This window comes from Macrotis lagotis, chromosome 1 (genome assembly GCF_037893015.1).
Source record: "Macrotis lagotis isolate mMagLag1 chromosome 1, bilby.v1.9.chrom.fasta, whole genome shotgun sequence".
NCBI lineage: Eukaryota > Metazoa > Chordata > Mammalia > Peramelemorphia > Peramelidae > Macrotis > Macrotis lagotis.
Window position 1 is genome coordinate 700,661,823 of NC_133658.1, and position 17,788 is coordinate 700,679,610.

The 17,788-nt window shown below is 33.4% G+C and overlaps 1 protein-coding gene across 7 annotated transcripts in view; it reads left to right on the forward strand.

Moving 5' to 3' along the window:
• Positions 1 to 15,447, forward strand: part of COBLL1 (cordon-bleu WH2 repeat protein like 1) — a 193,153-nt gene extending 177,706 nt beyond the window's left edge. For 6 of the 7 annotated variants that reach the window (XM_074215822.1, XM_074215824.1, XM_074215825.1 and 3 more), the window contains 2 exons: positions 2,761 to 2,937; positions 11,744 to 13,047. In XM_074215822.1, coding sequence (XP_074071923.1) covers positions 2,761 to 2,937; positions 11,744 to 11,830 — 264 coding nt within the window. In that variant the 3' untranslated portion in view covers positions 11,831 to 13,047. Of the gene's footprint in view, positions 1 to 2,760; positions 2,938 to 11,743 lie in introns of all 7 variants that reach the window. The other variant, XM_074215827.1, reaches the window with a different exon arrangement.
• The last annotated feature ends 2,341 nt before the right edge of the window (positions 15,448 to 17,788 follow it).

Below are 17,788 nucleotides of genomic sequence, written 5' to 3' on the forward strand. Positions count from 1 at the left end.
AATATTAATTATTTGAAGCAATAATATGATTGGTGATAGTTTCCATACAATTGTTCAATATCCTTTGCCCATTTATCCAATATAGCTCTTGGTGTCACACACACACACACACACACACACACACACACACACACACACACAGAGTTGTGTTAGAGGGGAGGCTTTTTCCAGGTATTTGTGCAGAGATTCTCCCCCCCCATCTGACAGTTTCTTTATTCTAGGTATATTTTTTATATAAAAGCATTTTTAATTTTATGTAATAAAAATTGTTTATAATTATCTTTCATGATTACCTCTTTCTAGTTGGATAAAGATTCTTCTCCTGGTTATAATTATAAAAAGCATCTCTTTTTATAATGTGACTTTTTATATTTAGTTTGCATAGTATTATTGTTGATATATTGTGTAAAATTGTTGGTCTAAATCTAATTTGTCAAACTACCTTACAATTTTCCCAAGAGATTTTATCAAATAAAAACCTCCCCTGATAGTTTGGTTCCTGGATTGCTCGTGCTGGGGAGTTGTATTCTACTGCTTCTGGCTCTTGTTTATCAGAGGTAGCTAAGTAGTACAATAGATAAAGTGCTATGATTTAACTTCTGTTTGCCTCAGTTTCTTCAACTTTGAAATAAAATAATTTCAGTATCTACTTTGCAGGATAAAATGAGGAACAAATGAGGTGATATTTGTAAAGCACTTAGGACAGCGCCTCATAATAGGAACTATACAAATACTTAATCCCTTCCTTATCTGATCTGTGTTATTGGTCTAATTTTTAGTTCTTTAACTAACATATTCCAAAATACAAGGAATTTGTGAGCCTATCAGCTTTGGGAACTCCCTGCAAAGGGAGAAATCCTTGACTTAATATTGGAGAGAGTCAATTGATAATGAACATTAAGAGATTTGCCAAGGGATGGCTAGGGGATAGAGCACTGGCCCTGGAGTCAGGAGTACCTGAGTTCAAATCCAGCCTCAGACACTTAATAATGACCTAGCTGTGTGGCCTTGGGCGAGCCACTTAACCCCGTTGCCTTGCAAAAAACATCTAAAAAAAAAAAAGATTTGCTAAAAGTTACAAAACTAATAATTGTCAGAGGTGAGATTTATACTTAGGTATTCTTGAATCTAAGCTCAGCATTCTATTCACTGTCTCCAGTTTGATGCTAATTTTATGATAGAATATGATTATGTTGTGCATTAATTTTTATGATATAATGGGATATCTGATAACTATCATAGATCAGACCTTAGCTCCTCTTACCTCCTCATTTCAAAGATGAGGAAACTGAGGTCCAGCAAGGTTGTGACTTACCCAAGAATACATAGTAACAAAATCAGACTTTGAACATGGGACTTATGTCTCCAAATCTAATACTTTTTTTTCCATTGCACTGCTGCTGTCTCTTCATTCTTACTTCCCCTCCTCTCCTAGTATTTTCCTTGAGTTTCCCTTTTATTCTTCCAAATCAATTCTATTTTTGTTTGTGTCTAGTTACATAAAATATCATCTTGCCACTTTAACATGGCACTAAATCTGTAGATTAATTTTATACAATATAGTCACTTTTCTCATATTGGTATAGCCTAACCATGAACAGTAATGATTTTTTAAAGTTTTGAGTAATGAGTTTTTAAAGTCTTGCATAATTTCTGGAAAAAAGTCTTTTATACTTCTATTTACATAAAGGTACGCTTTTGAAAAAAAATATTCTAAGACTAAGTACTTCTTTGAGAGTAATCTTTTTACTAGGTTTTTCCTAAATGTTTATTCTTAAAAAATTTTTATTGATTTTGTGTCACTGATACTAATTATATATTTTTTTTATTTTTAGTTTAATCTTCATTGGACAGAATAGGAAATATATTGAATTCATAGAGTTCAGAATAACTTGAGCTATTGGGTTGAGAACTTGGATTCAATCAGTCATTTATTATGTGATTTCTCTATATCAGGCACTGTGTAAACTAGTAGTTTCAAGAGCACAAAAAAAATTGAGTGTAGTGATCTAGAATCATGAGATTCACCATTCTAGAATCACCATGATCTTTAAATTAGTCAGTGTATGGCATGAGATGTCCATTTTTAGGATGACATTTTATTTGAATAGAGGGCCTGTTTTCTGATTTGGTTGCTAATAAAAAAGCTAGAGAAAAACTACATTTATTATTAGTAGTAGTAGTATTTATTGATATATTATTAGTTCTAGCATTATAATCTTATAGTTACACTACAAAATGAGCAAGATCTCTCTTCAGTGTTACTTTCTATCATCAATAGCTAGGTGTTACATTGGTTAGAGCTCTGGACTTGGAATCAGGAAAAATCATTTTCATGGGGTCAAAAACAACCTCAAACACTTATTAGTTGTGTGACCCTAGGCAAGTCACTTAATCCTTTTTACCTCAATTCCTCCTCTGTAATATGAGCTAGAGAAGGCAACAGCAAATCTCGTCAGTCTCTGCAAAGGAAACCCCAAATGAGGTCACAGAGAATGGGTTAAACTGAAAAATGGCTTGATAGTAGCTTTCTTTTCATTCTAGAAGTGGTTGATAATATTAGAAATAAAGGAATAGCAATATTAATGGAGGATGACTATGAATTATAAGTTCTAAGAATAACAGAACTGAAATTTGTCTATGTTCCCAAGTGCACCATCTCTTGCTGGGGTTCTCCCATCATTTTTTCTCATCTGCTTCTCTTGCCTTCTCAATTGTGCTCATGAGGGCCATCTAAACATTTTCTATTTCCTTGTATAGGAAGCTAGCTGTGCACACACCGAACAGAAATGCCAGACACAGTCATCAACTGACCGCCCATCATTCACCCTTAAGAGACAAACTTCTTTAACATTCCAAAGTGCTGACCCAGAACAGATTCGACAAAGTTTGCTGACCGCAATTCGCTCTGGAGAGGCTGCTGCCAAATTGAAAAGGGTAAACTTACTTTCATCAGATGGATAACAGTGGACTTATTTTCAACATTGTCAATTTAGGGAAAATTGTTTCTGACATTTAAACCTAAAAAAGGACACTAAAAGTGGGCTCCTTTCCATAAGCTTTTTTTTTTGAAGTTCAAATTCACACACACACACATATTTAATTAGCAAGAATTCATATTTTTTTAATTATAATTTTCCCCTCACTGCTTCCCTCCCCAAAACATTTTTTTAAACTCTCACTGCAAATACACATAGTCAGAAAATCAAATTCCCACACTGATCATATCCAAATACTACATGTCTTATTCTGGATTTTAGATATGTCACCTCTCTGATAGATTGTGTAATCCACTGTCATTCCTCTTGACTTGTGGTTTATCACAGCCACAAGTCTCTAATATTTGTTTTCCCTCTGTTATGTTGTAATTATTTAAAAAGTTCTCCTGGTTCTGCTCATTTCACATTGTACTGGAAACTTTACAGTTTACTCTGTTTCATCATTTCTTGTGGCACAAGTATATTCAATTATATTCCTAAAGGGTTCTGTGTTTAGCCATTCCTCCAAGAGGTAGGTATCACTTATTTTCCACTTTAATGTTACTATGAAATGAGCTGCTTTAAGAATTTTTGTTCATATGATTCCTTTCCCCCTTTGATATATTTGGATTATAGTCATAATATACAGTTTTGAAATTATTTGAGCATCATACCAAATTGCTTTCCAGAAGTACCTTAACTGCTGGTTCAATTCAAAGTGCCACCAATAAAACATAGATTGAGGGCATATTTTCTTGCATCCCTTTTAACATTTGTCAGTGTACTCATTTGCCAGCTTTGCCAGTCTTATAAGATGGAACTTTAATGTTGTTCTGCTGTGTGTTTCTTTAATTATTAGTGACTCAGATCATTTTTTCATTTGACCATTGAAAGCCTGTTTTTTTTCCTCTGAAAATATCCTATTCATGTCCTTTTGTCTTTTATGAGTGAAAGGATGACTCTTAGTTTTACAGTCAAGCCTATACACACACACACACACACACACACACACACACACACACACAATCTTGAGTATGAGTCCCGTAACAAAAAAGTTATTGTAAAGATTTTTTTACCCATTGACTTGTTTATATTTTAGTTTTAATTACATTAGATTTATAAAAAAACCTCAAATTTCATAATAATCAAAATTGTCCTTTTTATTTTCTATAATCTCCATTTCTTCATCTGAATCTTTCCCCTATCCACTGAACTGAAAGGTTATTTCTTCCTTGTTCTTCTAAATTTATGTTGCCTCGTGTCTAAATCATGTATTCATTTGCAGTTTATCTTGGGATAGTGTATGAGATGTTGGTCTATGCCCAGTTTCTGCCAAACTGCTTTCCAGTTTCCCAAGCAATTTTTTTTGTAAAATAATGAATCCTTACTCTGCTAAAATTGGAGTGTTGGTTTGGCGAGCACCACGCTCATGGTTTGCTTGTTGCTTTAAATCTCTTCTGCTGAACAATCTCCCTATTTTTTTTAATCAGTATCACATTGTTTTTATTATTGTTGCTTTGTAGTAATCTTTAGGCTTATTTTCCAAAATGACTTATGATGTGGTCCAGGTGCAAAATATATTATATTACATGTCAGGTCTCATGCTAGCTACTGATGTGGGCTTATTTAATTTCATTCTCTTCTCTGGGCTTCACTGTTCTCATCTATTAAGTAAGACTAGAGATATTCTTGTATATTCTAACTTTGTCTTTGATCTTATTTGAACATCCTCTAAATACCCTCCTCTTCATTTTGACCAATTATTTCGAAGAAAGTAGAAGGCTGTCAATGAAAAGAAGATTTCAGAGAGGGGAATATGGTATATTTTAGAAGATTGACCATCAAATTAAAAACACCAAAACTTAAAACCATGGCGCCCATCACTATCTGTTGCATTATAGGCAAGTCACTTAATTTCCATATGAACTAAGCATCTCTAAGACTAGATCTAAACTGACATAATAGCAGTTTCCTAAATCTAGTAATTACTCTATTTCCAAACTTTATGCATAAGATGTCCTTTAGATTTTTGAAGGCAATGGGGTTAAGTGGCTTGCCCAAGGCCACATGGCTAGGTAATTATTAAGTGTCTGAGGTTGGATTTGAACCCAGGTACTCCTGACTCCAAGGCCTGGTGCTCTATCCACTGTGCCACCTGGCTGCCCCCTTAAGATGTCCTTTATATCTGAAATGTATTTTCTTTGCAGCTCTACCTCTTTAAAGTCTAAATTTCTCAGGCCTCAGTATCTAAGAAAAACTTTTTCCAAATCATCACTTGTTCTCTGTCCCCAATTGTTTTCTTTTGCTCCCCAAATTATTTTGTATTTATTTATTTTTTCTGTGCACATAATACCCTACCCCTAAAATGTAAGTTCTTAAGAGTTGTTCATTTTTCCTTTGTAACTCCCTGCACCTACCACAGAGCCTAACACACAGTAAATATTTAATATGTGCTTTATGAAGCGAATTGAAAGAACAGTTGGTTCAACATAAGGAGCAAAGGCACTATGCAGAGAGAGGAAAAGACAGGTGCAAATGATTCTGGGTAAGCCATCTCAGACCTCCTCAGGTCAATCACTTTCTTCTTGTGGAGCAAGAGGTTAGCCACCTTAGAGGCCACTACAAAACTATCACAGGTTCACAGTTAACCAACTGCAGAAATTATTCCAGGTGTTTCTTTTGGGTCTTGGGAAGAAAAGATGAAGGGGAATTTCAGGAGATTAGGTTTTATTTTTAGAAGAGACATAAAATATGTGATTTTTGAATATTTTTATATCTTTATTTGTAGGAGTTTTTGTTTGCCTTAGAAGTATACTTTCTAATTATTCAGTAGGCAATTAAAATAGAAAATTTGTTGCATATTGTATGGTTACATGTTCAAAATATGCAGAAGGGATAAAAAAGTATGTTTTCTAAGGTTAACAAAATTGGATATCATTATTTGGGGAAAATTTTTATCATTTCTGACCGTTCTCTCTAAGGAAAAAAATTTAGAAATGATCACTGGTTATAGTGTACTTAAGACCCACACAAAGCTAAACTAACTATACCTTGCTCTTCTTTTTTCTCTCTGTAAAGTCAATGGAAATATTAATCATCTTCTATGAATTAATTAATTAAAAGAATCTACAAATTAAGTATGAATTTCTTTTATAGACTGCAAAGTCAAACTAAGAAGTCACTGTATTCTCAGTATGTTACAGATATGGAAGAGTCCTTTCACATTACAAAGCTTTCACTAATTCAAGGATAGGCTAGATGAGAAATAGATGTTAGAAATTCAGGTCATAAAATGTCTAGATCTTCTTATAATATCACTCACAATAGACAGAAAAAAATAGTTTACACTTAAATGCCACTTTACAATTTAAAATTTCTCTCTACGTTCTTTGAGGTAGGAAGTAAAAATATTATCCCCAGATGCGAAAATTGAACCTTAAAAGGTAAAATAACTTGTCTAAGGTCACATAGCTGATAAGTGGCAGAAAAGAATAGGACTTCCAATTACAAATTCAGTATGCTTTACTTCATATCCATTTCTTTAGATTTTTCTTGTCTAAGAAACATCCATCTCACTTCTAATGGAAAATCAGAATCATAAAGAGTTAGCAGAAGAGAGATAAAGCCCCTGAATTAAGAGATGGTGAAACTGAGGACCATAGGTAACAAGTAATGGGTCCAAAGTCACACAGTTAAATGGAAAGAATTGAGATGAAAAGCTAATACTCTTGACTCCTATTTTCATTTGATTGCAGGATCCCTTTAACACTCTTAAAAATTATTGGAAACCTTCCCTCTAAGAACTTTTGTTAATACGCCACTTATATCTATTGCCAAACATTCATATAAATTCACATTCACACTTCTTTACTGATTAGTTTTTGCTAATACTGGATGAATTGAAGCAAAACAGCAAGGCCAGCACATCTATAGATTCATTCATTTGTAAGGCAAAAGTGCAATTTTGCAGATGAGAGAGTAACTCTTCATGTTTGCAGCTGAATCTTTAAATTCATAATTCTAATTCATAGGTCATATAGCCTCTGGAAGGCTCCACTATTTGAATGAAATGAAATAAAAAAAACAGATTAGATCTTAGAATTTTAAAAATAATTTTGACATTCATGACCCCCTAAAAGGATCTTGAAGACCTCCAAGACCACACTTGAGAACCATTACACTGCACTCCACTACTGCCAGTGATTCTGCCATAGATAATTGCCACTGCCAGTCCCTCCAAGAAGCACCTGAGGTCATAATCTACTGTTAGATTTTTAGTAAAAAAGTAAAAATTCATATATATCATAAAAATGAACAGGCACCTGCAGGATCTAATTTCTCATTCTGGTCTATGCTTACATACCATCTTCCTTATACCAGTACACTGAAAATTTTTCCTAGTTTGTTTCAAATGATGACATTTCTTTTATAGAACAACAATTATGTTGCCAAATAAAAGCTCTAGTGATTTTGACAGTGAGTTTAGATGTTCAACAGAAAGTTGGCTCTGTGTTTTTCTATGACTTGGCTCCCAGAATGTTCAATTTAACTTCAGGTATCAACCTGCCTTATGGCTGATGTTCACACCACAGCAATTAACCTTAATTATAATGGTTAAATTCACATTAGAGCAATTATCTGGTTGATTGCTCTAGAGAGGATATAGTCATAACTGACATAGCATGGGTATGTCATGGATTTCATACCCTAACCTTTTGAAATTCATCCCCTCCCCTGCCCATGTGTTCAACACATTCATAGAGGTCATTTCTCTCTTATCCCCCTTATTGTACAGAAAGGGATTGATGAACAAAGGTGGGGGATTTTATGAGTTGCTTTTGATATTAGGACTAATATATGATCAGCATATCCTTTTAGATTCAGTTGATCCCGCTGAACTAATTTTTAAACATAAGGTTCTTTGAGTCATATTGTTTATAAGACACCTGGTGGCAGAGTATTAGATTTTTTTTCTTCTTCTAATTATGCACATGTCTTTTAACATACCATTTTGAATTAGAATACAATTTTTAGGAATATATCAAACTCTAAGGAATGATTTTTATTATTTTATCTGAAAAGTACTTATTCAGTCTTTGGAGGCTTTCCAAAAATAGACCAAAGGCTAGAGATGGGGGGCTGTGGGGCAGACTTGTCAAGAAGCTTAGTCTCCTGCTGATTTCTCTCATATTTCCTTGAATTGTTTTTTAGCTATCAAAAGCACTCCTAATAGCAATCCTTTTTTTAAAACTATAAATTTAAAGGAATTTTTCAAAGTTTCACTGTAGAAAAAGAGATCTTTTCAATTTTTTGACAATTCATCTTGTATATTTAATCTTCAGTAATTTTATAATGACAAAACCTGTTGACTCCTTATTTTATTCAAAAAATAGCTGAAGATTTTTGGGCCAAAACTGACTTGAATCCAACCATTGAAAATTAGATGAAGCTACATTAGACAAGTTTGGAACCCTATTGATGGAAGGATCCTAGGTATAGCAAATATTGTTCATTTCGGTGTAGCCCCATCTTAAGACACCAATTCATTATAAACAGTAAATAAATTATTCTTTCCCTTCTTCAGAGAATTTTAAAATCTATTATATCACTATTTGATTTCAGCTAATAGTTGACCTTCCCTGTCCCCCAAACTACCTAAGTTGTAGAAATCTCAGACAACAGTACACAGAAGAATTTTCTGAGAATAAAAATGTACATGAAAAGACAAGTTTGATCACAATTTTGAGCAATCAGGAGTTCTTAACCAGAGGTCCTTGGATTATTTAAATTTAATTTTGTAATTGTATTGTGATATATTTGGGTTTCTTTGTAAGAATTTGTATTTTATTTTATACATTTGAAAATATTTTATCTGAGAAGGGTTCCATAGGCTTCACCAGATTGCCAAAGGGGGGGGGGGGTCCATGACACAAAACTGCTATGAATGAACCATTTTAGATCAAGGAAAGAAACAAAGCAAAAGGAAACCAAATCTAAGGAGAAAATTTACTCTTGACTTCTCCCCATAGGTGAGGGGACACCTTATCTACTGGCATATTTCCAGTTTAATGTACTTGCTCCAAGCTTTTGTTTCAGAAACTATTGAGCCACAGAAAGGGAATTTCTGATGGAACACTAAGAGAAAACCTGATGATTAAATATGATTTACTAATACTGAAGTAGAATAAACTAACTGCATTTGATCTCTCTCTCTCTCTCTCTCTCTCTCTCTCTCTCTCTCTCTCTCTCTCTCTCTCTCTCTCTCTCTCTCTCTCTCTCTCTCTCTCTCTCTCCCTCCCCCCCCCCATGGTTTTACTACTAAATATCAGTGACATTCGACCAATGTTCTACCATCTGAATAGCCTCCTGTTCCCCAGTATTCTCAAAAAATGATTTTTGCCCATGAAAATGTCAACAACGGTGTAATTATCACTGAGACAAAAACATACTGTTACTAGGGGCTTGTGAACAAGAGGCATATCAGCTGGTTTAGTTCTGGCTTTCCCGAATTTGGCATGTGTGAAATCCAGAAACCTGATTTTTAATCTACTTGAATCCTGTAGATATTCTATGGTATGCTTTTGCTTTACAAGTTCCTCTCTAAAGGAAGCAGGCAAAAAATTGAGCCACAGTGGCCCAAGGCAGGAAAATTTTCTTTTTTTTCCTCTTCAGTAGCTTGCCAAAATATTTGCCCAGGATAGATAATTTAGTATAGATAATTTGGTCTTTAGGACAACTGATCTTTTTTCTTTCAGGGAAAAGGGGGAAGAACCTCACCAATTATAATCTAAATGGAGAAAAAATTTCATTTTCCCTTTCTTTTGAAATATTTTTTATTATGTTTCATGTTAATTTTAAACTTTTCATATTTTTCTAATTTTATAAAATAATAGTAGTTGACAGTTATATACATAGTACTTTATTTTTAGGGGGTTTTTTTGGAAGGCAAATGGGGTTGAGTGGCTTGCCCAAGGCCATACAGCTAGGTAATTATTAAGTATCTAAGGACGGATTTGAACTCAGGTACTCCTGACTCCAGGGCCAGGGCTCTAGCCACTGCACCACCTAGCCACCCCATTTATGTAGTATTTTAAAGGTTGGCAAAGCACTTTACAGACTTTATCTCATTTGAACCTCACAGCCCTTTGAGGAAGATAGATTAAATGATTTTAGCAGTGATAATAGCTATTAAGCTTCTGAGGAAGGATTTGAACCCAAGTCTTTCTGACTTCCAAGTCCAGTGTTCTATCCACTATGCCACCTAGATAGCTATCTTTCTCTCAGGGTTCCAGAAAACCTTAAATATGTCCTCATCTAATGACATTTTTGTTAGTCTTTTAAATGATATGAGATAATAGAAAATTCAGGTTTCATTGTATTTGATTCTCAGATTAATTCATAAAGAAAAATTGTTAACATGATCCTGTAATCTTGTCTCTGAGGAATTTATTAAACTGTTGTTAATTATCACTATCCAAATTATTTTGATAACACAATTTTAATGATATAGCAAGTATAGAAATATCTGTGTATTTTTCTGCCATTTGAGTATATGCATTTTTTCTCAATTTTTAACATTTTCTGTTTAAAATTTTGAGTTCTAAAGTCTATCCATCCCTTCCACTAAGACAATAAGCAAACATATATTTTATTCATGTAAAATTATGTAAAACATTTCCATATTAGTCATTTTGTACAAGAAGACTCAAATACAATGGAAAAATGGAAAAAAAGAAAAATAGCATGCTTCAATCTATATTCACCCAATATCAGTCTTTCTCTGGAAGTTGATAGTATGCTTCATTAGTCCTTTAGGATTGTTTTGCTGAGAATAGCTAAGTCATTCACAGTTCATCATCAAACAATATTGTTGTTATTCTTTTCTTTGGGTTCTGTTCACTTCACTATGCATAGTTTATGTAAGTCTTTCAAAGATTTTCTGAAATCATTCTGCTTGTCATTTCTTATTGCACAATAATGTGCCATTACAGTCATATGCCATAGCCTTTGATTTCTAATCCACAAAAAGAGCTGCTATAAATATTTTTTGTAGAATTAGGTCTTTTTCCATTTTTTGGATGACTTTGGGATAGAGACCTAGCAGTGAAGTGTTACTGGATCAAAAGGTTATGCACAGTTTTATAGCCCTTTGGTCATAGTTCCAATTTTCTCTCCAGAGTGGTGGGATCAGTTCACAACTCCTCCAAAATTTTTAATGTCCCAGTTTTCCTGCGTTGCCTCCAACATCCAGAATTTTTCATTTTTGTCATATTAGCCAAAGTACATGAATTCCTAAAATGCAAATATAGCTTTTTTCCCTATGAATATATAGCCTATGCAAGGGGAAAGTTAGGATGAAAGTCAAAATCCACATTTTAAAAAAATATTTTGGAAAATTTACTGTATTTTTCTGCATTCTCAATACTAGAATTAAGCTTCTGAAAAAAAGCTCATTAACAGCTTGGATTGCAGTCTGTGTTTGTGCTCCTGTCCTTTGAATTGGTTTAGTCATTTTATAAAGACTATGATGTGTTAATGGATTATTTAACTTGTTTGTTGTGAAAATAACAAATCTCTCATTTTTTAATTTCATGGATGAGTGATTGTTGATTCTTAATGATTTATACTTCATTGAACAATAAAATACTAAATGTGAGTGCTTATAATTAAGCAATAAATAAAATGTTCTAGTGAATGAAAACTTGAAATTAGGCAACTGTATGTTTCTAAGTGGAAAGATATGATCATGTTTGTCTCTCTTTTAGGTAACTGTTCCATCCAATACCATATCTGTAAGTGGAAGATCAAGATTCATCTGTCCATTGTCTACAGAAACACAGTCTGACCATTAAAGATGTTACACCAGCTATTTTGCACTTTACTGCCAACAAAATACTAATTGAGATATTGTCTATTAAAATGTGTGAATTTTGTGTCATGACTTTTAATGCCAAGAGAAGAATTATTGGAATATGTAATTTATAGTGATATTTTTGTCTGGATGCCTTAAAAGTTGAGTTTGCTGCTGTAGGGCTTTTAAGATGAAGTGCAGATGAGTTTCAGTTTTTGAAATGAAAAATAATTACATTTTGTTGATTTCATTGAATTATTTGTAGAAGCATATTTACAATGGTGATTTAGACAAAAGGATAAGTTTTTAATATCCTTAGGTTATAATTATATAAGTACCTTAACATAATATATGAGTTAATAAATGTCTGCCATATGTTGTCTTGATGTTGCTGTTAAATTAAAAACTTGTAATAAGCATAAATTTCCAACTTTGTATTCTGCAGAAAGAACCAACTAAAAATACTAGTGATAACAAATAGCTGTCTTCAGTTGAACATTGGTTTTAATTGTTGAATCATTTTGTGTTTAGGATTCTTTCTCTTACTTTGTTTTTCCGTGGGAACAATGCAAAAATCAAAGATTATGTGACAAGATCTTATTAATATTTTAATATTGTAGTTAACTTTTCTGCTTTTACCTTTTGAAATGCACAAAGAAAATTTAAATATGTCATGTATATAATTCTTAGAGTATCAGGGCAGAGATTAGTCTTACATGTTCCTTATACCAGAGGCCTTAAAATATCCTTTGTCAAAATATTGATTTATAGTAATAACTATTTTATTTTTGATGATTAGGGCCGGAAAAGGTTAGATTATGTCTAGATTAAACAATTTAAAATGGGCTTTGAAAATACCAGTCAACCTGTTTTAATTATAGTGATGTGATATAATTGTAAGTCATTATGAAACTTATTTAAGATTGAGATACTTATTATTCTAAATATTAAAAATGAGTAAATTAATGTTGGAATACTTTGAGGTGCCTAATTGGTAGGGGGTGGGGATACACTTGATTTTTAGGCTTTACAATTTTTATGTGATATTTGTCCACAGAAAGAAGGAGCTAAATTGATCACTTATTATCATATCTCTTGGTTAAGCAAGATGATTGTGAATTCTGGTAGATTTCTGTCCCTAGTATGAAATTTGCCAATTTTAAAAGTATGTTGATTCTTTTCCAGTTAAATAAAAATTATCTTATTTAATTTTGAGGACTTTTTCTTTAAAGGTCGTTTGCACCATACAGTTATACATGCATGGGTATTATCCTTCTTTATAAATATGAGAGGGTTGATTATATTAAGACAGATATGGATCCTGAGTTTTCTAAGACATCAGACATGCAGACAGTTGAATACTGTGTTTAACTTTGAGTTGAGTTAACTGATCTATAAAATAGGTTTGAGGAGTGACAGGGTTCAGGGAGACTAGATCATCCGAAGATCATTTCTAGCTCTTTATGATCTGTAATAAACAAGTACTGAAATGAAGTGTATTAACAAAATAATATCCCATGAATATTGTGGAGATGATAATTAAACGTAAAGTAAAATTTGGGGGAAAAAATGGAAATCAAAGCATTTCAGCCAAAAAATGTAAGATAATATAGTTGTATTGTTGTTATTGGAGACTTCCTTAGGCACAGATTTATTTGACACATAATTTAAAAAAAAATTGATTGGCTTTATTTCCCAGTCCAGAGCAACTTGAATTAGACATAACACAATTAGCTGATGGAAAGGATTGCTAAAGAATGTCATGCTTACAATTTCAAGGAAGGGATAAACAGATCATGAGGTAAAAACAAGGAATTTGAAGAGAGTAAATCAATGTGAAAGGGAAAAATGGGAGAAGTAATAGATTGTGTTTGATCAGTCAATTTCATCTCCCATTATGGATCAATCAACTGGTATCAAGTCCACATACAATGCAACAAAGTTTTTGGCTAAACTATGGAGGAAGATAGACTGCAACACAAAACTCAAGAAAGTATCATTTGGTGAACTCACGTGTGAATTGTAACTGTATTTCAGACTAGTATCAGAGGAAAAAAAGAGAGGAAGAGAGAAAAGAAACCTGGCAGGGATGAAGTAGTGGTTTCAGAGTCAGAAGTCAAAAGCAAAGGAGAAGTAGAGTATATGTTGACTTCCTTGAGATAGAATAGTTGGTTTAGTTTAAGCAACAATATTATAGATTACAGATCAATCAGTATGAGCCAGCAAAGTCTAAATTCCAAATATAGCCATGGCCACTATCAAAAGAAACAAATATCACTCTTAATTTAATGCTTTAATGTCACACACTTTTCAGTGATCCCATCCACACTTATGTAAGAATAGGTATGAAGTATAATGGAGTAGACTCAACTCTAGATTATCCCATTTGGGGACTCTGTCAGGTTTTTTTTTTAATTCTTTTTCCAGACTTGTACATTTCCCTGATTATTGACACCTTCCATTAGTCAGGGAAAAGAAGGGAGAAATCAGGCTGGCCAATTTTTCAATTATCATCAGATGAGTGAGGAAAGGAATCCTAAAATGAGTGGTTAAAACAGAAATTACTATTATCATACCCTTGCTCAGATTGAAGTGGTTATATCCTATGATACACTGCCCCAAAATAGAACAGTATATTGCCTCCATTTTATCAGGCAAAAACACAAGATCTACAGTGCTCAAATATGCTGTCACCTCAATTGAATATTCTTCCTTTTCTTTTAAATATCACCACTCTCTTGGAAAAAATCTTTTTCAACCTGAGTGCTTCAGATTTTTACAACTAAGCTGTAGTTCTTTTTTGTCCATGACAAGGGAAAATGCCAAGATCTGTTCTCTATACTGATAAGGGAATAACTTCTGACTGATATTTATGGAGGGATTAAAAGCTGTTCCCTTAATTTTTAAAGGACTACAGATAGTCTACTTCACAAATGGATAAATTCCATTTGGAATTTTTGTAGCTTCCTTTGCTACAGCTGCTGCTGCTTAAAAGTCTGTACAGCTCCCCAAAAACAAATTGCTCCATTTATCTTTTACATTATTCTTTAGTTCATTATGTTTTCCCTCTTCCTTCCCTTCCACAAGAAAGTTATATATTAGCAAGTATTTGATAAGGGCAAAACTATGTATGATATAGGTAAAATGCTCAAACAAAATTCAAGGAGAAAGAGATCACTTTTTACTGGAGTGTTGGAGGGGTTGGATAAGGGAAGACTTTATAGTGATTAGACAGGACATTAAAAGAAAAGAATTTCAATAAGTGGAAATGTAGAACATGGGCTTTCTAGGTATGGAGATTAGTCAATACAAATTTGCTGGAGATAAGACATTTAAGAATGCTTTCAGTTGGAAAAAAAATTATGCAAGGGGGAATGTGACAAGATTTTCTCTAATGAATAAGTGACCAAACAATATAAACAAGGAAATGTCAAAAGAATTTCAATCTATAAGTCTCTTAGAGGCTATTTCCTATCACCCATAAGACATGCAAATCAAAGCAAAGGTTCTTCTTCTATCATGCAAATTGACAAGACAAAAGATTATATTAATCATTATTTGAGAATTTATAGAAAGACAAGTAAACATATTACCATTACTGGAGAAAGAAATTGGTCCAGCCATTCTTTTTTTTTTGTTTTTAATTGGCAAGGCAGTAGGGTTAAGTGACTTGCCCAAGGTCGCACAGCTAGTTAATTATTAAGCATCTGAGTCCATATTTGAATTCAGGTCCTCCTGACTCCAGGGCTAGTGCTGTATCCGCTGCACCACCTAACCACCCTGGTTCAGCCATTCTTGAGAAGAATTTGAAACTAAACTAAGAGAGGGACTGAAATGCACTATGTACTTTGACTTACCATTAGTCACATACTTCAAGAAGGTAAAAGATCTAAATATTTATAATAATTCAGTTTGTAATAAAAAAACAAAAAAACAAACTTAGAAACAAAATAGGTACTCACAGATTGATGAATATATATATCTGTATTATGGGCCATCCCCACATAGAATATTATGGTTTCATAAGTAGCAATGGATATGAAGACTATATGAAAAGAATATGAAAACTTAAATGAACTGACAAAAAAGACAAAACAAGAAAAACAATAAAACCAATGACTATAAAAATATAAATTAAAATAAAAAATTTCAAACTGAACAACTAACCCTGAAAAAGAAGAGAAAACACTTTCTTCCAGTCTTTGCAAAGATGTGGCACTATGGTAATGTCACATTGCATTTATTGTACTAACAGACTTAGTTTTAGGTTATTTTTTGCTAAATTGTTTTTATCTGTTATAACAGATGACTATCTGGGGAAAGGAAGGAAATAAATGGAAATGATGGTGTTGAAAAAACATTTCAAGAATTTATAAGGGTTAAATGCTTTAAAGGTTAATGGACCAAGATTCTAAATGGCTTTAAATGCCAGGCTAAGAATTTTTATTTTAGACTACAAAAAAAAAATTAGGTATTCACAATTTCCTTGATCCCAGAGACTGTTATTGAGAAAAAAAATAGCACCTGCACCAGTCAAACCTTTAGTCCAAGAAAGACTTTAAATCTTAGAGCCACAGGATGGAAAGGGGCAATTTTGTGGACAATGGAGAATCACTGGAGGTTCCTAAGAATGAAGGTTAGATTGGGGTCAAATTTGGTACTTTGAGTGCTAAACCAAAGTTTTTGAATGTTACCTTGTGAATGATAGGAAGCTACTGTAGGTTTTTCAGCATGAAAGTGGCATGATTAAAGTGGTATTTTAATTTGATCATTGAAGCGGCAGGGTTTAGCATAGATTGGACAGGGAATAAATATCCAGGAGGCAAGACCAGTTTGAAAACTGTAGCAGGAGTTTGTGGAGATGAGCAGAGTCTGAACTAAGACGTTGACAGTGAGAAAAGAAGGGACACATATGCAAGACAACATGAAGGTGTGGCAACTTTTTTTGGCAACTTCTTATGATTGAACTGGTAAGGAGAGAAAAAGAGAAGAAAAGTATGGATGACACTCGAGTATCAAGAATGGATTATGCTTTGTGTTTTTAACTTACTCTATTTCAGCATTTTGTTTTGTTTTTTTTCATCTGAGGATCAGGACCTTCTAGGGAATCATAGAATAAATTGTCAAACAAGAATGCCTTCATGGAACTTTGCTATACTAGAGTGCAGGGGTCAGATCTAGGAAGCTCCAAACAACTCTCAATTTAACAAATATTAGATTGCACTAGCTTGGGGGATGGGGTGGGAGGGACTGGTAAATGATGGAAGATGAAATCAAAAGGGACAAGGGACTAAAAATGAAAAGCTAAGGAACTGCAATCCTAAATCAAAGTGTTAATTTGTTAAGGTATGAATGTCAAACAATTTAAATTTGGTTTATAGATAGATTGCTATATCTACATTTCTCTTAAATATTTAAATAGCTATCCTATTTCCTGTATCCAACACAAATATTAGATCCTATTAGTACCTTCAATCCTGTTGGTTAACTTGTTAATCCCTGTACTCTATTTATACAAATATTTTTCAAGTTTATTACCTATTTTTATCTTGTCCTTCAACTGCTGCGTAGTTCAGGGTTGCCTATTTTTAGTTCACTCAAGTACCACATCATGGAAAGGCTAAAACACTTCTCTATCCAGCCATGTAAGTCCCAAACAAGAACTTTTGTGCTATTGGGCAACCAATGATTACATTTCTTGATGTCACTAATGCACAAGACATGTTAGAAAGATCCCATTTGCCTGCAATACATAAGTATGCACCTCTCTCCAAAGAAAAATATGGATTCCTAAGATATGCAGAAAATAGTCTCCATATACTAAAGGCATATAGCTAGATGAAATGACAGGTACCAAAGGTTATTGGACTTCTATTGAAATAGATTTTTAAAATGAGTCAGAGGGGGTGGCTAGGTGGCGCAGTGGATAGAGCACTGGCCTTGGAGTTAGGAGTACCTG